Genomic DNA, 24,339 nt, shown 5'->3' on the forward strand with positions numbered 1-24,339 from the left:
CTGAGAAAAGAGACAAAGAATTAACATTTCAGATTGAAGGCATCTTCATCGGAAGGGAACCTGACATGTTTTTCCAACCCTTTATGTCTTTATTAGACCCTCACACTGTGTTGAGGTATAAACGTTTGTAAATGTATTGTCTTGTTTAAGCATATTTATTTCTAGAATTCAACCAAAGTAATGAGATCAAAAACATCAGAATTACACCAATCACAAAGAACAGTTTCATCGCACATTTTCATCCTTTTAACAGGTCGAGTTTAGACATAAGGGACTTGGAAATTATAATAGAGGTTTGAAATATATTTGTTTGAAATTGTAACAAAAACACAAAGTATTCTTGTAGATCAAATGCACGCTGCAAGAACCAACTCTGGATAGTGAACCCCTTCATTGTAAAATTAAGTCTAGCTGGATCTGGTGCAGAGTTCAGGATTTAAATATCAGATCTGAGCAAGAAGGGCAAACAAGCAGAACCTTCTTGAGTTCAACCTAAAACTAGTCAGTCCTATTAAAAATTTAACACCAAAGTATATAAGGAGAGGAAGATGGCAAAAACTTTTTTACTGAAATACATTTATAATTTTCTTATTAAATGCAGATTTAGGTAATTTACTTGTATCTTGCAAGTGCATAGGGTGTAAAACTGTGAATATCTTTTCTCTGGTTCTCTCTGCATCTTTCAGTGTATTCGCATAGTGATGCCATTGGGCAGCAGAATCGTTTGGTGTTCTTCATCTTTTCAACAAAGTTATGTTGCCACAGACTTTCTATCCGCAACAGGTCTTAAAAGCTTAACATAGAAATAGTTTAGGTAGCAAAGAACTGTAGTTGCTGGCTTAAATCAAAGGTAGACACAAAGTGCTAGAGTAACTCAGTGGGACAGGCAGCATCTCTGGAGAAGGAATGGGTGACGTTTCGGGTCGAGACACTTCTTCAGTCTGAACAAGGGTCTCGACACGAAATGTCACCCATCCCTTCTCTCCAGAGATGCTGCCTGTCCCGCTGAGTTACTCCAGCATTTTGTGTCTAGACCCCAATAGTTTAGGTAGGCTGCCTTACAAACAGACACCACCTTTTTGGATATATTCTCCATCTCAAAGCATTCACAAAGCATTCGCAAAGACATGACAACATTCTCTACATACAGTATATCAGAATTCATTAATAAAGGTAGAGTTCAGTATTTTTGCCCTAAATTACAGTGATAATTTTTCCATAATGGGTGTGGGGAAAACATCATCATATTTATACGATACGATGAAACTTTGTTCATCCCCGAAGGGAAATTTGTCTGCCAATAAGCACAACACACAACAAGTTACGCAAAAACTTGAAATTAAAAGTGAAAAAAAAGAAAAAGACAAGCGACTGTTGTCTGTGCCGTGTGCACATGAAACGATCAAATGTAGACTTATCCCCTGGGCAGAGGATTCTAAACAAGAGTGCCCTCAACCCCCCCCCCCCCCCCCAAGACCGGTTCCCCCTTTGTTCTCCCACCGTCCTTCATGGTGGTCCCCCCATGCCGGGTCCTCATTGCCTTCCCCTCCCCCCTCACGCTCATCGACTGCCGATCGCAGGTCGATTGTGAGGCCCCACCACCACTGAGGCTCCTGTTGCCACCGAGGCACATGCTGCCATCGTGACCTCATCGCCGCTGAGGCTCCCGTTGCCACCGAGACTCACACTGTCCCCGAGGCCCCACCGCGGCCTATGTTGAGGCCCCACTGCTGTCTACGTCGAAGCCCCACTGCCGCCTACGTCGAGGCTCACGTTGCCGCCAAGGCTCCCATCGCTGCCGCCGCTGAGGCTCCTTCGACCCAGACATGGCTCACCACCTAGCTTCTCTGCAGTCCCCTGGGAGGCCTGTGGGGCGAGTCGGTCCCACCGGGGTGCGTTCAGGATGGCGGCGCGGTTGTTCCGCGCGTGGATCGGGCCTGACACTCCCACAGCTCCCGGGAACATCATAACCTTCTTATAGATCTTATAGAAACATATAAAGGATCTTATAGAAACATATAAAATTATAAAAGGACTGGACAAGCTAGATGCAGGAAAAATGTTCCCAAGGTTGGGCGAGTCCAGAACCAGGGGCCACAGTCTTAGAATAAAGGGGAGGTCATTTAAGACTGAGGTGAGAAAAAAACTTTTTCACCCAGAGAGTTGAGAATTTATGGAATTCCCTGCCACAGAGGGCAGTGGAGGCCAAGTCACTGGATGGATTTAAGAGAGAGTTAGATAGAGGTCTAGGGGCTAGTGGAGTCAAGGTATATGGGGAGAAGGCAGGCACGGGTTATTGATAGGGGACAATCAGCCATGATCACAATGAATGGCGGTGCTGGCTCGAAGGGCCTCCTCCTGCACCTATTTTCTATGTTTCTAACCATAATTGTGCTAAACACCACTCACCATTATGAAGGTTAAGTGAAGAAAGTATGAGGAGTATCTCTTTGCCATATCTTTCCTCAATTAGTTTGGCCAGTCAAAGTCATCCACTCAGCTTGATCTCTGGAGGTAATGTTAATGTTGAAAGTGGATATTTTAATGTTGGGACCTTGCTATTCATGAATTTCACACAAAGGGTGGTGAGTGTGTGGAACAAGCTGCCATAGGAGGTAGTCGAAGCAGGACTATTGCAATGTTTACAAAACAATTAGAAGGTGCACGGAGAGGACAGTTTGGAGGGATACGGGCCAAACACAGACACGTGAAACTAGTGTAGATGGGACATGTTGGCCGGTGTGAGAACAAGTTTGGCTGAAGGGTCTGTTTCCACATTGTATCACTCTGACTATGACTCTAATTGGCTTCTGTACTTCCTACATTATAAGTTACTACATTTCAACAATTCTTCATTGGTTAGGAAACACTTTGGGATGTAAAAGGTTTTGAAGGCATTTTGTTCTAATTGTCACTTGACTGACAACCTTAATTGTTATCTTCAGTTCCTGATTATTCAGAGATTTGTCATTGTAGAAACAATGGACATTTGCTTTGCATGTGATTTATAATTAACTATTTGATTTTACTCCACTTGATGTCACTTTTCTTCTCTCAACCTCTTTTGGCCTGTTTTTCAGGGGACTATTTTCTTGCCTGGAAATAATGTCACCGAGCACTCGACTAATGGAGATGAGTCCAGGAAGTTCCTTTTTGAAATTGTTCCAGGTATGAAATATTTTTATTATAATCCTTATGAACCTGTTGCAAGGTTACCAAAAGCCATATCAAAGAGGTGCAAGTTCACTACATTTACAAGAAAATGCTGCTGATGCATTTCTGGTTGTTGAACTAAAAGAATGAAATTCTCTGTTTATTGAGAAAGGGGGTGTAAGCCTGGCTCAAGCAGATTAATTACATATGGATTATAACTAAAAGGGAAATACATATTTTGAAATGTACAGTATCCTGACTGGAATAAACAGTGATAGTGTAATCGCTGGTAAGTTGCTGAATCCATCACCAAATTGTAATTAATAGATCTTGCTGTTGTGAATACCCAAGGACATTTATTTTATTTCAATATCCCGGAGGCAAGAATTCCTGTAAACACTCAACATATCTCACAACACTGATGGTTGAATCAATATAGTTATGAATTGGATAAAATAATTTAATTCTGATGTCATTCAGAATACAGTTCATAAAAGATGCTGATTTTAATTAATTAATTTACAAATGGGTTAAATTCAAGACCTTCACGGTTATTTCAAGCCGAATTTTGGTGGTGTGGCAGTCAAACACCTTTTTTGCCATTTTAATGGGCAACGCTACACGGTCTGAAATGGCAATTGTGGTATTTGTCAGTTCAGTGGGGCAAATTGTGTTGCCAATCTTTCTTTTATTATGTTATATGGCATGTACTCAACCTGGATGTACACAAGAAACACATAATGTGCAACATGGGTTTAACACTCGCACTACATTTTAGGAACTTGATGTTTAGGTAATGCTCCCACTTGGGCCTGAACACATTAGCAGGGAACTCCTACCAGCACATGAAAATAATCATCCACAATTTCCAGGTTTGTTGCTGAATCTACAAATATTGAAGGCATCTATAAAAGACAGTTTTCAAAGCCTTGGGTACGTTAGTAAGCATTGCCCACTGAGCACACAATGGCAGGGAACGTGGACAGAGGGCATCCATAATTAAACAAGCAGCTGAAAGAGAAAAGAGATAGGGAGAGGGGTAAAGGATTTTGGCAAGTTGTCCTGGGTCCTGTATCTCAGTGAGGACCAATAGCAGAGTTGATGTTCTCATTGTTAAATAGCTCTCATTCAAATATTTTACCAGCTGCATGGGAGATTGTATGGCATGCACCATTTTGTGAGTTCGATATGCTAACTTTAGCTAATAATGGAAAAGAGGTGTTCAATTCTTTTATTGTTCAGCTGGTAATTAACTTTGGTGAAGGGTTTGGACACGCTAGAGGCAGGAAACATGTTACCGATGTTGGGGGAATCCAGAACCAGGGGCCACAGTTTAAGAATAAGGGGTAAGTCATTTAGAACGGAGGTGAGGAAACACTTTTTCACACAGAGAGTTGTGAATTAAGTGTCTCTGTCTCACAACTGGGGTACGATTGGGGATGATCAGCCATGATCACATTGAATGGCGGTGCTGGCTCGAAGGGCCAAATGGCCGACTCCTGCACATATTGTCTATTGTCTATTGTCTATTATCATACTGTAGATAAATATTTGTTACCAATTAACGGGGTTGTCTGTAGATTTGATTTTTGGAAACTGCTTTAAAAATTATGTGTGAAGATGATGACATAATGGAGTTCTTCTTAGAGCAATGACATTTAATTAAGTGGGAATTATGCTTTCCTTTGCAGTATTATATTTTCTGGAGCAACCTTATCCTGTGTGCTTTCAGAATAGTTGAGTGAACGAGGACACCTAAAAGCAATAAACATCCGATCAAACAATACCTTCCTGAATGCTGCTTAAGTGGTTGAACAGTCACTAAATAAGACAATTAGTGTGGGTCGAGACCCTTGACCCGAAGATGCTGCCTCACCCGCTGAGTTACTCCAGCATTTTGTGTCTACAATACAATACCGCTTATTGTCATTTGAACCTCAAATAAAGTCCAAACGAAATTTGGTTTCTGCTGTCATACAACAAGAAAAAAACCAAGACACACAATTGACACAATTTACACAAACATCCATCTCAGTGAATCTCCTCCTCACTGTGATGGAAGACAAAGTAATTATCTCTCCTCTGTTTTCCATTCTTCTCCCGATGTTAAAGCCCCCGGCGGGTGATGGCAAGTCCCGCGGCTGTTAAGGCCGCGCCGGGCGATGTAAGGCCCCGCTCCGGGTCGTTTTCAACCCCGCAATTCGGGCGGGAGAAGTTGCCATTGCGGGAGCTCCGAAAAGCGGTCTCCCACCAGGGACCCGCGAGCTCCCGATATCATCGTCCACCGGGCCTGCGGCTGGAGCCTCCGAAGCTCCGAAGTCGGGTCGCAGCTGCGCGCCACCACAGCTCTCCATGCTCCAAAGCCTGCCAGCTCCACGATGGTGAGTCCGCAGGCTCCGTGACTGGAGCCCCCAGTTCGTTCCGGTTGGAGGCCGCTCCACGGTGCTAGGACTCAACGACAACGGAGACCCGACAGGGAAAAGGTCGGGTCCCCCGTACTGGGAAGAGATTTAAAAGTTTCCCCCACCCCCACCCCCGCCCCCCACATTTACACAGCTAAAAACAATATATGAACTACAAACAAACTATACACTCAACTGGACAAAAAGTTTAAAAAAAGACAGACAGATTGCAGAGGCCACTGCCGCGAGGCGCCGCCATCTTTAATTTTACCTTCAATTTTACCAGCATCTGCAGTTCTTTCTTAAACAAGACAATTAGTGCACTGTGGGCCAATATATCTGGGAGATTATAGAGAGAAAAGTACAGACAACGGAGACGGTTGACGCATAAGTTGTAGAAGTTGTTAAAGGGGAAGATGCATTACGTGCCGATGGGTTGGGGTAGTACATGTCTGTGTGCAAGAAATGGAACACATCTCTAATAGGTAACTTGTGGCAGTGACGTTGAATACCATCGCTTTTGCCTTTCTCATTGCACTGATGGGGTTGTTCTGCTGTGTTAGTGGTTTGCTGGTAGAGAACTAATCTCTGGTGAATACGTTGCTTAGGATGGTACTCTTCCTCAACTGATGCATCCAGCAAATGTAATCATGGCTATCCTGCTGGACTGTTCTATTCTGCAACACTGCTGCCATTACAGTAGGTAATGTTACAATGGGCTGGATCTGGGATCCGAGCACAGTCGCAATATGAGTTAATTGAGTATTTTGCATAGGTTAATATTATTCAATAGTCATTAATGGCACTTTAAAGAGTTTCGATCTGCAGATTTGATCTCGTCACTACCGAGCATACAGAAATATTTGCAACCTTATGCGACATAAGGCAAACTGGGCAGATTTAGCAAGATCTTCCAAAATGGATTGGATTTCAATGCTTTTAATTATAGTTCACCTGGCTTGGCACAACACAGGCCAGTGTTTTGCTCAAGGTCCTTCAGAAAGGTTTACTGATGAGAAAAGATAGCACTAGTCACTAGTTACCAGCCAAGAATAGCTCAGACCGATGAAAATGACAACCTCGTGGGATTACACAGGACTCCTGCAATGAGCAATAGGGTTTGCAAGGGATAACATTGGAAGTTTAATTTATAGGAATAGATGCTGGAATAATTTCTGTTTTATTTATGATGTTGCAAAAGCAAGTTTGCAATTTCATTGTAGATGGCTCACTTGTGACTGTAAAACATTATCAGATCTCTCAGCGGAGTTTTGATGCGACGTGCTTTATTTTTATGCCTGGTCATTTTTGCAAAAAGCTGCAATCGTAGCCTTCAGTTATCACACAAGCAATAATATCTTCTTGCTAGTGTGGAATTATTATATGGAAGTGAGATTGCAATAACTGAGAGTTGCTTGAAACAGTTTGATTTAAAACTGAATGTGCTTATTTATAGTCAGTGAACTACTCCACTGTGGTAGAAGAAAAGTAGTGACGATGTCAGAGATGGTTAAGAACTTATGAATAACTACAAAAATGATAAAGAAACAATCTCACACATATATCATTCCACTATAGCCTTCTGCTAGCTGAGATTCATTATTAATGCACCAGAGGAATATTTTAGCTGGATCTAGCTGTGTTGAGTGTGCTAATGATGACACTAGGTTCTTGAATCTAGAACATAGAACATTAGAGCACAAGACAGGCCTTTCGGCCCACAATATCTGTGCCGACTTGCCTGCATATAATCCATATCCTTCCATTCCTTGCATATCCATATGCCCATCCAAAGGTCTCTCAAATTCCTCCATTGTATTTGCCTCAACTACCAGCCTGGCAGCGCGTTCAGGGCACTCTGTAAGAAATGCTCAGCACATCTCCTTTAAACTTTGCTCTGCTCCTTTTAAAGCTATTACCTCTAATATTTGTTTTTTTTCCATCCTGGGAAAAATGTTCTGACTGTTAACCCTATCTCTGTGCCTCTTATGATTTTATATATTTCTATGGGGTCTCCCCACAACCTTCAGCGTTCCAGAGAAAACAAACTAAGTCTATCCAACCTTTAATTGTATCTAATACCCCCTAAATTAGGCAACTTTCTGGTAATAGTTATCTGCACTCTTTTCCATGCCTTCTCATCCTTCCTGTAATGAGGCAACCAGAACTGCACACATCACTCCACATTCGGTCAAACCAAATTCCAATAAAACTGCTTCAGAACTTTCTGATACTATACTCAATGCACCAATCTACGAGAGCAAGCACACCTTTACCCTTGTTTACCCTTTATCTACTTTTGGTGCCACTTTCAGTGATTTATGGGCTTGAACCCCAAGATCCCTCTTTACATCAATGCTGTTAAGGGTCATGACATTCATTGGATATATTCCCCTTACATTTGACCTCCAAAAGTGCAAGACCTTGCACTTGCTCAGATTAATCTCCATCTGCCATTTCTTACCCATTTCCGTAGCTGAATACTTTCCCGCTGTATACTTGGCCAGCCTTCCTCGCAGTTCGCAAGCCCGGCAATTCTGGAGTGCTGGAGATATGGAGAAAGTTCTTCCTCTTGAACAATAACCCAAATCTCAACCAATCTGAATTTGAATCGTTACCTTATGGTTCTTGTGACATTCAGCAGCCGAAGTTTCACCATGCAGAGCATTATTGGTGTGATAATGGGAGTTCTTTAAACAATTACATTCCATGCGCAATGTCAATGTGTCCCATTTCAACACAGGTCAGCAAGCATTTGTGGAGAAAGGAACAGAAATAATATAGGGTCAATCGCCCTAATCATTTTTTTAAACTTTCCATTTACATTCAACTGGAATGTGCTTCCAGTGCTTCAACCTGCACATTGTTAGCAGTCGACTGAGGCACTACAGTGGCGTAGCCGGTAGAGCCACAGACTCACAGCACCAGAGACCCAGATTCAATCCTGACCTCAGGTGCTGTCTGTGTGGAGTTTGCTCTCCCTGTGACCACATGGGTTTCCTCCAGGTGCTCTGGATTTCCCCCAACTCCCAAAGATGTGTGGGTTTGTAGGTTAATTGGCCTCTGCAAATTGCCCCTAGTGCAGAGGGAGTTAGTGAGAAAATGGGGACTGCACAATAGATGGGAACCATTTTGCATGGCAAATATGTTTATTATTGTCTTGGAAAATGCAGCATGTTTTGTTTGCTGGTCTTTATTGGTCATGCACAGTATATTGGAGTTGGTACCTGTGTCCTAGCCAATTCACAAGTTCACAAGTTATAGGAGTAGAATTGAGTCAACTCTGCCATTTTATCTCTGCCTCCTAATCCTAATCCCATGTTCCTGCCTTCTCCCCATAACCCTTGACACCCGTTCTAATCAAGAATTTGTCCATCTCTGCCTTAAAAATATCCACTGACTTGGCCTCCATAGCCCTCTGTGGAAATAGTTCCACAGATTAACTATCCTCAGAATAAAGAAGTTCCTCCTCACCTCCTTTCTAAAACAACGCCCTTTAATTCTGAGGGTATGACCTCTGGTCCCAGACTCTCCCGCCAATGGAAACATCCTTTCCACATCCAATCTATCTATGTATTTCATTATTCTGTAAGTTTCAAGGAGGTCCCCCCTCAACCTTCTAAACTCCAGCGAGTAGAGGCCCAGTGCTGTCAAACGCTCATCGTATGGTAACCCACTCATTCCTGGAATCATTCTTGTAAACCTTCTCTGGACCCTCTCCAGAGCCAGCACATCCATCCTCAGATATGGGGCCTAAATTTTCTCACATTGCTCCAAATGCAGCCTGACCAGTGCCTGAGAGCCTCAGCATTACATCTCTGTTTTGGCATTCCAGTCCTCTTGATATAAATGCAGGTATTAAATTTGCCTTCCTTACTACCGATTCGACTTGCAAATTAACTTTTAGAGAGTCCTGCACCAGCACTTCCTTTGCACCTCCGATTTCTGGATTCTCTTTCCATTTTGAAAATAATCTACTCCTTTAATCTTATTACCAAAATGCATGACTCCACACTACTGAATTTCATCTGCCACTTCTCTGCCCACGTACCTAACCTGTCCAAGTCCTTCTGCCGAGTCCTTGCTTTCTCTATACAGCCTGCCCCAACACCTATCTTAGCATCATCTGCAAACGTGGCCTGCAAGCCTTCTATCCCCTCGTCCAAATCATTAATATACAACGTGAAGAGAAGCGGTGCGAGCACCAACCCTTGCGGAACTCCACTAGTCACTGGCAGCCAACCTGAAATAGGGCATTTTATTGCAACTCTTTGCCTTCTGTCATCCAGCAAACCCCCCGCTATCTATGCTAGTATCTTCCCTTTAATACCATGGACTCTTATCTTCCCTAGTAGCCTAACGTGCGACACATTATTGAAGGTCTTCTGAAAATCAATTGTAAACATTGTTCTACTGCTCACCTTGCAATCTTGCATTACCTTGTGCAGAAAATGGGGCTGCTCCTGCTTTATTGTTCTGGATTTAACATCACTTTGAAAGCTACATTTGAGAATATAGAGGCTGTGCCTTGCTCCTGATGGGCATTTTGTTGGCAATTGCTCTAGGTAAAGGTTTCAATCATTTATGTAACCATTCCCATCAAATGTCTAAACCCTTTAAATCTTGCTGTCAGTAAATCCATTCCACAGCAGTGTGCAGGATATTTATATCTTGTACTTTAATTATATGTTTACTATATTCTAATTAAATTAACCCTTTGCGTTATGATCAATTCGAAGCAACTGACTGTGGGAAGGCGTAAAGTGTACTCTGGATTTTGTCAGAGGGGAAATGGGTCTTGAGTCTGTTCAGGTGAATCTAACCAGTCAGAAAAAGCTACCTAACAACCAGGTGGAAACTTTGACAAAAAAAAGTAAAAAATAATCGTAACATGATTTTCATGTTAAAGGAACCTCATGCTGTATTTAGCACCACTGACAACAGAATCTTCAATGCTAAGATCCCAGCCACAAAAAAACAACCAATTAAAATGATTAATAAGTTTACTAACACCTTTGGCTTCTTTGATGGATATTTACCAGCTGCTGAAGCTGTGATTCCACAATATACTTACCAGGAGAACCGCAGGCTCAGGAGATTTGCTCTATCATTACTCTTTAGCTATTTCAGTACTAACGGGGAAATGACAAGATTGTAACCAAACGGTAATCATAGGTAGGTACACAAAATTGTTGGGGAAACTCAGCAGGTGCAGCAGCATCTATGGAGCGAAGGAAATAGGCGACGTTTCGGGCCGAAACCCTTCTTCAGTCTGAAGAAGGGTTTCGGCCCGAAACGTCGCCTATTTCCTTCGCTCCATAGATGCTGCTGCACCCGCTGAGTTTCCCCAGCAATTTTGTGTACCTTCGATATTCCAGCATCTGCAGTTCCATTTTGAACACGGTAATCATAGGTATTTCATTTTGATTTTGTCTTATTTTCTTGCTTCCTTTCAGCTGCTGCTGACAGGGTTATGGGGGGGAGGGGGGTGTGGGGGCGGGCTCTTAGATTCTACCAAGGCCGGGGGGGGGGGGGGGGGGGGGGGAATGTTACCTTTGGTGTTTGCTCATTTACCGCTGGGAAGAGTTGCTGGTGTTGCTGTGGCAAATGAAGTGTTTTAATATTGGTTGCATTTCCAGCAAAACTGGAACATGGTCCAAATGCTATTTTCATGTTTTTGACCGAAATACTGATTGAAATAAATCCCAATGCATCAGGGAAGATGATACTTCTTTGATGCAGAAGAGGTGAGTGTAAGCAGTATGGCTGAGATAGGCACACGAATATGCAGGGAATAGAGGGATATACAGCATGTGTAGGCAGGAGGGATTAGTTTAATTTGGCATAATGTTTGACATAGATATGGTCGGCAGAAAATGTTGTTCCTGACTTGTACGATTTTAAGAAGTTCTAAGAAACATGATTTGCAAGAGCAACAGTGTTACTTGGAGCCTGAAGCAATTCGGGCCAGGAGATGGGCTGGGAAAAGGGAGTGAGGTGGGAACAAGGTGAATCAGACAAAGACTTCAGTGTAGCTGAAAACACAAGCACTGGTGGAAAGTGGTGGTTAGAAATGCTATAAGGAAATTACTACGTTTTTTGTGGATAAAGGTTTGGTATGCAAAAGGACTGAAAATGATTTGTGATGGTTATTTTTGGACGATGTTTTGCAGTTGACCAGGATATTTTTTTTTAAAACGCCCATGTTGCAAGAATGCTGCAATTTCTTTCTCTTAAAGATGTTGCCAGCAGAATATCTAAGATGAGAGCCAAAAGCAAATTCAAATCAAAGCAGCTGATAAATCAATATTCAGTGTACCGATGTTCATGGGGTGGTAGAAAAAGCAGTTTGCTCAGCACCTGTCACAGAACAATGGTACAAAGATTGCTATCCAAGTTTTGACCTGCCTGGTGCACCTCCACACGCCAGCTGGATGTTGATGGAGAGAATTCCTTTCATTTCAGCAACACAAAAGACTTGTCATATGCTGCCTGCTTAGCGATATGTATACGGATAGAGCCGTGGTATAAGTTCATAAGTGTAGTAGTCATTTAGCTTCTCAGTATGTTAAAACTATAACCAGTTACCTTTAAATTTTATCTGCCTGTAATTATGTGGGTGGGATTTGTATGTAGTCAAATGCGTGTTTGCGGCTGGAATTCTCGCGCAGATGCCTTAGTAGTTTTTAGTTTAGTTTGAAGCATGGGGGAGAGATCACAGCTTTCGACCATGCACGAGTTCCACCATGCACGAGTTTGACAACGAGTACGATCAAAATGTACTTAAACAGGAAGAAATTTAGATGAATCTCTCACTGTTTTACTACTGCTATAAAGAAACTATTAATTAAGAGTGTGTTTTGAAGATTTATCTTTGGACAGCATTGAATTTCTCATGGAGAGCTCGTAAATGCTTATCGATTATTATCTCCTAACCCCTGTCTTCAAACACAGTGGCTAGAGGAAAGATTCCTTGAACAATATAAAAATCTGTCACTACAATAAGTCATAGGAACAGAAGTAGGCCATTCAGCCCATTGAGTCTACTCTGGCATTCAATATTGGCTGATCTCTTTCTCTCTCAACCCCATTTTTATTGCCTTCTCTCCAAAACCCTTGACATCCTTACTAATCAAGAATCTGCCAATCTCTGCCTTAAGTCCACCGATTCACCACCATCTGACTCATGAAATTCTTCCTCATCTCCTTTATAAAGGTACGTCCTTTTATTCTGAGGCAATGCCTTCTGGTCCTAGACTCTCCCACTGGTGGAAAAATCCTTTCCGCATCCACTCTATCCAGGTCTTTCACAATTCAGTAAGTTTCGATGAGGTATAATCTCATCATTCTAAACTCCAGTCACAGAGTCATGCAGAATGGAAACTCGCCCATGCTGATCAAAATGTCCAACTGCACTAGAACCATTTGCCTGCATTTGGCCCATATCCCTCAAAGATATCCCTTTCCTATACAAGAGCATGTCCAAATGATTTTCAAGTGTTATTATAGTACCTGCCTCAACCTCTTCCTCTGACAGCTTGTTCTATAGCAGTACTACTCTATGTGAAACATTTACCTCCCAGATTCCTATTAAATCATTCCCCATTCACCTTAAACCTAGCACTCTGGTACTTGTACTTGATTCCCCACCTTGGGGGAAAAGACTGTGCATTCACTCTACCTATTCCCCTTATGCTTTTATAGCCCTCTTATCAGTAGACCCCTGAGCCTCCTGCACTCTAAAGAATAAGGTCTCAATTTACCCAACTTCTCCTTATAGCTCGGGTGGCACTGCAATGCAGCTGGTAGAGCCACTGCCTCACAGCACCAAAGACCCGGGTTCCATCCCGATCTCGGGTGCTGTCTGCGTGGATTTTGCACGTTCTCCCTGTGACCGCGTGGGTTTCCCCTGGGTGCTCCGGTTTCCTCCCACATCTCAAAGAAGTGTGGGTTTGTAGGTTAATTGGCTCTGAAAATTGGCCCGTGTGCATAGGGAGTGGATGCTCAAAAGTGGAATAACATAGAAATTGTGTGAACAATGGACTTGCTGCACAAAAAAGCCTGTTTCCGTGCTGTGCCTCTAAACTAAACGCATGGCCTTCAATCTTGGCAACATCCTTATGTTGAGCAGATTTTTCTGCAGTCTTTCCAGTTTATCGGCATCAAGCCTACAGCAATCTCAATACTCCAAGTGTGGCATCACCCACATCTTATACAACAGTAACCTGACTTTCCGACTTCTAAATTCCATGCTCTTGCAGATGAAGGCCAGCATGCTGAAAATCGCCTTCACTGCTCTTTTCACCTGTGACAACACTTTTATGGAACCATGAATATTGGTCGTTATTCTTGGTCCCTCCATTTTGAAACACTTTCAGGTCACTACCTAACTGATTTCTGACCGATGACTTGCCAGCGTCACATTCCTCCAAAATCTCCAGACCACCATGCAAAGCTTTGAAACCCATGGCCTCCCAAGTTGCATTACCCCTGTCTCTCCCACAGTTCAGGCTCACCTCCTCTGTGAATGCTCTAGCCAAATGACATCGGCCCTTTAAGAGGTGGAGGCTGGTGTAAACCATCACAAGGATATGGTGATCCCACCTTCTTTATCAATGTTAACAGTGGAGTTAGCTTTGGCACGTGATGCAACCATTTTCTGAGCAGGCAGCACAAACCTGAAGTGACACCTGAACTTCAAGTAACCACTGTGGGTAACCTGATCCCAAGTATCCATTTTCAGGAGCTGTTCAATTTTTGACCCCAAAATCATCAGGACAAGTCTACCCCACCATTCAATCATGGCTGATCTATCTTCTCCTGGCTTCTCCCGATAACCCGACACCCATACTAATCATAATCAAGAATCTGTCAACCTCCACCTTAAAAATATCCATGACTTGGAATCCACAGCCTTCTGTTTTTCACACAGAGAGTTGTGAGTCTGTGGAATTCGCTGCCTCACAGGGCGGTGGAGGCCGGTTCTCTGGATACTTTCAAGGGAGAGCTAGATCGGGCTCTTAAAAATAGCGGAGTCAGGGGATTTGGGGATAAGGCAGAAACGTGGTACTGATTGGGGATGATCAGCCATGATCACATTGAATGGCGGGTGCTGGCTCGAAGGGCCGAATGGCCTACTCCTGTATCTATTGTCTATTTGTGAACCAAGTCGGGGTGAGGTTATCCTCCGGCTCCTTGTTTGAAAGGGTATTCTAATTCCCACCCCAGCAAATTACTTGCCTTTAAGGGGGAGGATGCAAGTGTTTAATAATCATTTTGATCAAGTGCAGAGGTCTCTGTGTAAGCATTTAAAGATCTCCTTATTATTAATCCTGGGCCCACACTTCAGAAAAGGTGTGAAGGTCTTAGTCAGAGTTGGTAGAGAAAAATTCTTCCCACTGGTGGAAATGTCGAGAACCAGAGGACATAGACTGATGTAAAACTGACATGAGAAAAAACTTTGATGCAGCGAGTGGTGAGGGATGGAATGCACTTCCAAGGACACTGGAGGCAGATACAATTGTGGCTTTAGTTTAGTTTAGTTTACTGTCAAGTGTACTGAGATACAATGAAAAGCATTTGTTGTGTGCTAACCAGTCAGCGGAAAGACTATATACAATTCCAATCGAGACATCAACAGTGTACAGATACATGCTAAAGGGAATCGCATTTAGTGCAAGGTAAAGTCCGATTAAAGATAGTCCAAAAGTCTCCAATCAGGAGCTCCCTTTCCACGTGGGGGGGGGGGGGGTGATATGTATTGAAAGAATAAAACTTGGCGGCACCGTGGTGCAGCAGTAAAGTTGCTGCCTTATCGTACCAGAGACCTGGGTTTGATCCTGACTACGGACACTGTCTGTACGGCGTTTGTACGTTCTCCCTGTGTGGGTTTTCTCGGGGTGCTCCAGTTTCCTCCCACACTCCAAAGACGTAGAGGTTTGTAATTTATTGGCTTCTGTAAAATTATAAATGTCCCTAGTGTTTAGGATAGTGTTAGGATGCGAGTATCGCTGGTCGGCATGGACATGTTTCTGCGCTGTATCTCTAAAACTAAAACTAAAAACCTGTAGGGCTGTGAAGAGAAGGCAGACTGAATGGCCTCCTTCTGAACTGTGCTTTTTTTTTTTAATGATTCCTTATTTAAAGAAATAACATTTCTACAATTGTTTTTTGAGTAACAGTCTTTCAGAATACTTACTCGGATTCATCTCTGTGAATACAGCATCTGAATCTGCTGAGGTCTTTCTTGCTATGATTAAGAGAGTTTAGTACAGCATTGTGCTCAAAAACACACGGTAATTTGAGCCAACAGATTCTATATACTTTAATGAGCCATGCCATAACTAAGTCGGCCGACATGTTAATATTTTTACCATGTGTCATTTATTACCTTTCATCTGTCTCCATTTACCTGTTGTGGCTGATGATCTGATTTAATTCCAACATGACAGTCTTTAAACTAGCTTCATGATAAAATTATCTCTCTTTTAGCAGAATGAAGACAAAACTATTTTAAAACTATTAACATTTCAGCTGGTGGCAAAATTGTGATCCGTGTACCATGGTTGAGTTTTGCCACTGTGACTTGGATAATTGAATTTGTTTTTCTGGGAAGCCGACATTGTTCATCTATCAGACTGAAGGTCACTCTGGCAATGGGATCTGTATTTCCCTTTTGTTTCAGACACTTACTCAATATCTCCTGCAATCTAATTCTAGCAATACAGGTTCCCTGGGATTTGTATTTCTGGTGGGCGCATGTTGCAGCAGATCCCTGGCACTGCTTTGCATTCTTGATTGATTTTTTGAACCGACATTGCTTTTCTAATCATTAAATCTCTCACTCGACATTAAGCTGATGTTCACAGTAATGGGACCAATCTTGGAATAAATGCCAAACTTATTTGTTCTCTTCACAGGTCTCAGTTGGTTTCAAATGATCTTCTCTGTTTTTATATAAGTTCAGCTTGTCCGCTTTTGTAACTAGAAATCAATAAAATTATTTAAAGCTAGGTTTGAGTAAATATACTTTCTACATATATTGAGTAAAAATATCAGTTTTGCATGGGCAACAAAGCATAGTCTGCTTTGACTCAAGTTACTGAGTCTGAACATCAGCTTTTGAAGCCACAATCCAGAGCCCAGTGCACATTGTGTAGACGATGTGTGTAGGAAGGAACTGTCGGTGCTGGCTTATACTGGAGATAGACACAAAGTGCTGGAATAACTGAGCAGCATCACTGGAGAAAACCGATGTTGTTGGCATCAGTATACATATCATTGATGAAGTGTCTCGAGCCGAAACATCACCCATTCCTTTTTCTCTAGAGATGTTGCCTGACCCGCTGAGTTACTCTTGCACTTTGTGTCTATCTTGTGCATATGATGCTTCATAGTAGTGCCGAGATAGGGCAGCAGTGTCAGAAATTATTTTTCAGAGGATGCATTAAATTGAAGCAAATCAACCCTTTCAGATGAATGCCAAAGATGACATGGAGCTACTTGTAAAGGGGCAATGGAGGGATTCTTGCTGTGATCTTCCCCAATATGTATCCCTACTTCAGTAATACCACAGGTAAACACATCAACTAGTAAACAGTAGCACCTTGCTGTACTCCCTTTAACTGTCATATTAACCATATTAGCACTGATCACACTTCTACAGTATTTAATTAGAGGCCATAAAAAGTCCAATTGCATTATTACCACTGGTGAAATCTGGAGCTACATTAAACATGCAAAGGTTGTTCTATTATTTATGGAAGGCACCCTGCAGAGCTCTGTGGGGATGCACACGGCTGATCCACTGAAGCAGATTATTGCTACCTATAACAAGCTGGAGTAACTGTTACACTGTTGGACTGACCATCTGCCAAAGGTGGCAAGATCAATGGGAGGATGAAGTGATTGTATAGTGAAGAGAGTGACAAAGATGGTAATGTTGGGCACAGACTCTTCACAATGATGGGTTATTATAGGCTGCATTTAAAATAGAAATAAATGTCCTCTATTGATTCACAGAGGACTAAAATCAAATACAGTAAACCTTCAGTATTATTGACCTCTTTATAACGGATTTTGGTTATAGCAGACAGATCTACCACCCCCGACTGCCGACACAGCCCTTGGCTCCCTGGCCATGATCAGCCATGATCACATTGAATGGCGGGTACTGGCTCAAAGGACCGAATGGCTACTCCTGCACCTATTGTCTATTGTCTAACTAAAATATAACTTCAAAATGTCATCACTTGTGCCACCCTGTTCTCACCTTCACAGAGTCTACCTCTGACTCTTGTATTCCTTTAATAACAGGTATTACTACTTTATAACCTCACTTGTCCCACCCCTTGCTCACGTGTCAGCTTTAGATCTGAGAACAGTTTTGGTTCTTGATCTCGTCAAATTCTGTCCATCCTTTTAGTTTCTGGTCATACTGTAGGTTCCTCTCAGTACCGTATCTTCCCAGGGCCTTGTATGCAATTGACTTGGTCAAAGTCTTTAATCACATTTAATGCGTTGACCCCATTTCACTTACATCATCATAGTTCTTATATGGTAATTATGAGAGAACATTCACAATGTTGTTGGGCTTGGATCTCCTGAGATGCTTATTTCTGCATCCTCGATGCTGCCATAGTTGGTATCACTGATTCTGGGTTTAATATCATCAGTAGTACTTTATCACATATTATTCGGGTAAGGGTTCTGCCAAGTAAAAACTGGTGAAATGTCTTGATTCCAAATACTTCTCCATCTGCTTCCTATTTAATTAATTTGTTTGTTCTTTATGGGAGTGTGAGAAGCAAAAGCACATTGTTTCCATTGTCCAGCATCCATCTTATGCCTTATTATTGTATCCACACCATAACCTGATGCATCACATGGTAATTTTAATGTGTGCATTGTATTGTAATGAATGAGTGTTTCAACTGCTGATCTGTTCTTGCATTCATCAGAAGCTACTAGACAAGTTCAGTTACAGGAATGGTGACAGTTTGTGCTATACCAGGGTGCACACAAAGAAGATGGACAGAAACCCAAGGAAATTACCTGTCCAAAGACCTGACTAAATCCTCTAATGTTGCAGCTTACTTTTTCTCTTCACAGCTTTAAGGGTCTGTCCCACTTTCATGACTTAATTCAAAACCTCTGCCGAGTTTAAAGGACCTAAAAAAAAAATCAAGATCGTGATAATTTACGAACTCCTACGACCTTCCACGACTATGTTCACAAACTCCTATGAACTCCTACGAGTATGCCTACAAATTCCTACGACTATTTTGATGCCCTCCAAAAGTTGCAATTTCTTTCATCCCGACCATTTTTTTACTTGTGGACATTTTTATCCGGCTGGATAAAACGTTCCGACTTACCTGATGCCACGAGTACCGACGGCTAGCATAACGAGCCGCTACGATATATCTACAAACTCCTACAGACTCGGTACGAAAATTCTGCGAGTTTGAATCAAGGGGAAAACTCGGGAGAATTCGTGAATAACTCGTGAAAGTGGGACAGGCCCTTTAATTAGAGAACATAAAATCAAAGAAGAAAATGGGACCATGGAACAACTCAACACAGGAACACATGGACCACGGTGCCCATGCCAAACATTAAGTCAGAATCAGAGTTAAATCTGGGAGATGGTCCACTCATTCGGTTCTAGATATAAATATCCCTGCACTAATCATTCACTGTGTACGGCGTCTATCTTGCCATCTACTCTTAAGCCAACATAGTGATACACCACACAATTCAGCAGGATATTTTGTTTACATTTCAAAGTAATTCAAACTGACAGAAATAATACATTGATGGTAGAAAGTGAAGATACTACAAGCAACTGGTGATGTTGATGTGATTGTAGTTTTGATAACTGAGACATGAAGCTTTTGTTTTGCTGAAGAGTTTGAAGAATATCAGAGGCATAAATGTAAGCCCTGTCTCCAAAATGATTATCTTGAAAAAGAATTGTTGGGTAAATTGTTTGGTGGCTCTTGTAATTTTAGACTGCACTTCAATAGGAGGTTAATAATGAACACATTGTTTTATCCGCCCTGACATTTTGCCTGACAAAACAAAAATCATTTATGTTTTTATCTTATGAACTCATCATTAAGGTTTACTTTCCATTTACTTTCATTTAATCTATTAATCAGTTTTCTCACAGATCTTCAGGGCACCGTGGCCGTAACGCTTACTTTTATGACTAATTATCATTTCTGAAAACTGGTGATATTTGGAGAACTACCGTGGCATTTAATACTGAAAATGTTGAAAAAGGTTGAACAAAAAAACAAAGTATTGGAGGAACTCAACAGGTCAGACAGCGTCTCTGGTGGGAAATGAACAGACGATGTTTCAGGTCGCGACTCTTCTTCAGACTGAAAAGTCATGTATCCATTTGCCTCTAGAGATGCTGCCTGACTTGCCTGGTTCCTCCAGTCCTTCGTGGTTTGCCCAAGATCCCAGCATCCGCAATGTCTCAATGTTGAAAAAGGTTGCCATTTAAAAAAGTTTCTGCTATTCCATGTGGGAGAAACTTTACAAAAGAAAGTAGAGACATATTGTCTCGCCTTGTGGATGTTTCAACATTTTTGTATGTTTTGGGGGAATACAGAGCTGACTACTAATAAAGGGCTGGATTCTGCAGGGCAGGCTGTCAAATGCAAATTTCCCAGCCTGCTGCCAGCTGCTCGACAGTGATTTCACAATATACTTGGATGACTGGACTTCAGTGGGCGGAAGTAAAGCTGGGCCCCTTAACCCCGGGGGAACATGCTGAAATAATCTGAAGCTGAGAATGAGCCTCCCACAGATTTCAAGGGAGGAGAAAAGTTGGGAGCGATGAAGATGTTGCAGTGATTCTTAGTTTTTTGTTTATATTAATATTTAAACAGTTTTGTGGTTTTCTTTTTTTTAAATCACGTTACACATTTTTAATAGTTTGATTAATCGTTTCAGAACGTTTTTGAATGTCGGAACCAGTTACAGTTTTGATTGCTTAGACAGCCAGCCAAGCTGCTTTAATGTGCGGGCATCAAAGCTTTTGGATGACTGATTAGTTCGTGTGACAGCTGGTTGGAAATTACCATTAACCCAATTTTTGATGAAATGCTAATTCCTCAACTAATAGAATACGATCTCAATAAGTGTGGCAACTTTAAGCCCTGTGCTATATATTCAGTAGAGTTAGTTGCTTGAGATTGCAGCTCATCGAGCAGAGAGCCATGCCAGAATAGTCTCCCCCAGCTCCCTTCAATATTGATATCTCCAGCAGGTGCAATCCTCCTTCAGACATCAGACACGAACAGAGCACAAAAGGAAGGTTGCCCTTCTGCCATGTTCCTGGATTTAGATGGTGATACTGCACTCTTCGGCGAGAGATTTGCCTCGAGCCATTTGCACGAAGCATTCACATTGGCATTATCTGCACCATGTTCTCCATCTCTTGAAGTTCCACTCCACTGAAGTTGATGGGCTGAAGCAGTGTTCGACAGCACTGGGCCTGTGCTCGCTGGAGGCTTAGAAGGATGAGCGAGGACCTCATTGAAACTTTACCGAATAGTGAAAGGCCTGAATAGAGTGGATATGGAGAGAACGTTTCCACTGGTGGGAACCTGGGAACAGAGGCCATAGCGTCAGAATAAAAGGACGTTATCTTTAGAAAGGAGATGAGGAGAATTTCTTCAGTCAGTGGATGATGATCTGTGGAATTCATTGCCGCAGGCGGCTGTGCAGCAAGTCAATGAATATTTAGAGGCATAGATTAACAGATTCATGATTAGTAAGGGCGTCAGGGATTTACGGAGAAGTCAGAGAATAGGATTGAGAGGGAAAAGTAGATTAGCCATGATTGGCAGAGTAGACTTGATGGACCAAATGGCCTAATTCTGCTCCTATAACTTATGAACATAAAGTTATCAAAGTACTGAATACCAACTTTACCTCAGAAAGCTACCAGAGACAAACTTTTCCTGAGTCATCTGGTGTTTTCCTTGTATCATTCGTGGTTTTGATCTGGAAAAATCATCGGTGAATAATGCTATTGTCATAATGGTATATAAATGATGGATGGCAAACTGGGGGGACCTGGATATTTTTCTAAGCAATTCCTATGTTCCTATATATCTTGCCAATGCTTCCAACTATGTGATTGGCTGCATTATTTCTGTCCTCACTCTTTCAGTGGCTATGCCCTGTGTGTTTACACGTTGAAATTGGCTAGGTATCTGCTCTGTCAGTCCAGCGGCAGAACCATCTGCTGTTCCTAGTCACCTAATTATAGCATACAGCATCAAGAATGTACACAGCCCAGTAGTTACTCTCCCATGATGCACCCTAATGTGCACACAACATAGCAGTAATTATACTTAAAACATTTAATTGATTGTAAAACACTTTGGCATGATTTTAGATTTTTAAGAGAGCCATAAAAACACAATTTTCTTCCTTGCCCAACACCATCAAGTAACGAATCTTAATTGTTAATTTAATGCACCTTTCCTTTTACAGTCAGCCTGTGTGTAAGATCAAGCTTGTTAAAGGAATTTGAACAACAGATGTAGCATGTTAAGTGCATGTTTGAGGCCCACTTCGCTCTCATGACCATTTTAATGGTAAATTGCTGCCAAACCAGCCCCTACTTTGACTGATGTTGCTCATACCTCCCTATCCTCAGTATTGTGGGCCCTCTCTTTTGAGTGCTTTCTGTTACCTACCTCCACAACAAGAAAAAGTTGTTCTTCTGCACGGCAAACTAGATGGCATCTTTTCCCAAAGTTTTTGGTTTTTCAAAGTTTACTAATGCCCCTGTTCCACTTAGGAAACCTGAACGGGAACCTCTGGAGACTTTGTGCCCCACCCAAGGTTTCCGTGCGGTTCCTGGAGGTTCCCGGAGGTTTTTGTCAGTCTCCCTACCTCCTTCCACTACCTGCAACCTCCGGCAACCACCTGCAACCTCCGGGAACCGCATGGTCACAAACTTCCCGCGGACTTCACTCGAACTTCACATCAACTCGTACGGGATCACTCGACCTCCACACGGCCCACCCTTCCGGTTTGGTGGCGTTTGCCGCATGCAGTTGCATGCTTGTGGGACAGGCCCTTAATGAACATGAAAATGCTGGAGGAATTCAGTAGATCAGGCAGCATCTGTGGGCAGAATGAACAGACATTTCAGATTGGGACGAACTTCAGTCTGCAGAGGGATCCAGACCCGAACGTTATCTGTCCATTCCCTCCGCAGATGCCACTTGACCCGTTGAGTTCCCTCAGCATTTTGTGTTTTGTTCATGATTCTAGCAGCTGCAGTTCCTTACGTCTCCACCACTGTCTCTCATCTACATCTACTGCCAAACAACATCATTCAAATATACTCAGTTCTCATGTGTATGGTGATAACACTCAGTTCTAAATCACCACCTGCTCTCCTGACTTTTGTAGTTTATCACACTGTATATCTGATAAGCAGAAAGTTCCACCAACAACATTTTAAATATATTTATTCACATTTTCCAACTTGGTGTCATTGGCAATTCATTCCCCATGAGAAAGTGTAGATGTGACATTCTTGAACTGCTCGTGTTGACACCTTACACAGTGCTGTTGAGGAGGGTGGTCAGGGACAGTTGCTTCGAATATCGATATTCCAGCATCTGCAGTTCCCTTTTGAACACTTTGTCTACTCCACTGCGATATCTCCTCAAGGTATGCCTACTTTGAAGAAGTTCTCCTCCTCTCTCCGGAGACAGTTTCTCGATATTCCAGGGACAGTTGCTTGCCAGCTTCTAACGGGCAACTGAACCATCCTCTCACAAACTAGAGAGCGGTCCTGATCTACAGTCTACCTTCTTGGAAGCCCTCGGACTATCTTTAATCGGACCTTACTGGACTTTATCTTGCACTAAACGTTACTCACTTTATCCTGTATCTGTACACTGTGGATGGCTTGACTGTATAGTCTTTCCACTGACTGGGTAGCATGCAAAAAAAAACTTTTCACTGTACCTCAATACATATGGCAATAATAATAAACTAAACTAAATAGACTAAGCTAAATCTAAATCCCAGTCCAGCATGATGTGGAAACAGCAATTTTCATAATTCATAAGTTCTAGCAGCAGAATAAGGTCATTCGACCCATCAAGTCTACTCTGCCATTCAATGATGGCTGATCTATCTATCCCTCTCAAACCCATTCCCTTGCCTTCACCCCATAACCCCTGACACCCTTACTAATCAAGAATCTGCCTTAAAAATATTAATTGACTTGGCCTCCACAGCAATTTCACAGCTAAGTCAGACAGACACAAGTGACTGAAGTTGCTGGTTTGCAAAAAAGACACAAAGTGCTAGAGTAACTCAGCAGGTCAGACGGCATTTATGAAGAACATGGATATTTTAGGTTGGAACTATTCTTCGGTCAATAGGGGGGAATAAGATGGAAAAAAGTTGAGGGTGGGACAAAGCCTGACAATTAATGGGTGGATACAGGTGAGAGGGGTTTGATTGGCAATCAGTGTGAAGAAGGGTCCCAACTCGAAACATTGTCTATCCAATGTACTCCAGAGATGCTGCAGATCAGTGAAATGGTTTTTGAAAAATAATCTGCAAGTGACATTATTTACAAGTACCTCCTGAGTAGGTGGTGGTGCGTTTAGTGGAGTATCTGCATTGCATTTCATAGATTGCACACAGTGGAGCTACAGCTCCAAATGATGGATGGGATCAATAACTAGGGGGCTGGATGGATGGAGTGCCAATAAAGCAGTAAGAGTGA

General features: G+C 42.3%; 1 protein-coding gene across 4 annotated transcripts in view; it reads left to right on the top strand.

Moving 5' to 3' along the window:
• arhgap24 (Rho GTPase activating protein 24) overlaps window positions 1-24,339 on the top strand; it is a 472,936-nt gene that overhangs the window by 222,797 nt on the left and 225,800 nt on the right. For all 4 annotated transcript variants that reach the window (XM_033024174.1, XM_033024165.1, XM_033024156.1 and 1 more), the window contains exon 3: window positions 3,081-3,168. In XM_033024174.1, the coding sequence (XP_032880065.1) occupies window positions 3,081-3,168 (88 nt within the window). The remainder of the gene's footprint in view (window positions 1-3,080; window positions 3,169-24,339) is intronic.

This window comes from Amblyraja radiata, chromosome 1, assembly GCF_010909765.2.
Source record: "Amblyraja radiata isolate CabotCenter1 chromosome 1, sAmbRad1.1.pri, whole genome shotgun sequence".
NCBI classification, from domain to species: Eukaryota; Metazoa; Chordata; class Chondrichthyes; order Rajiformes; family Rajidae; genus Amblyraja; species Amblyraja radiata.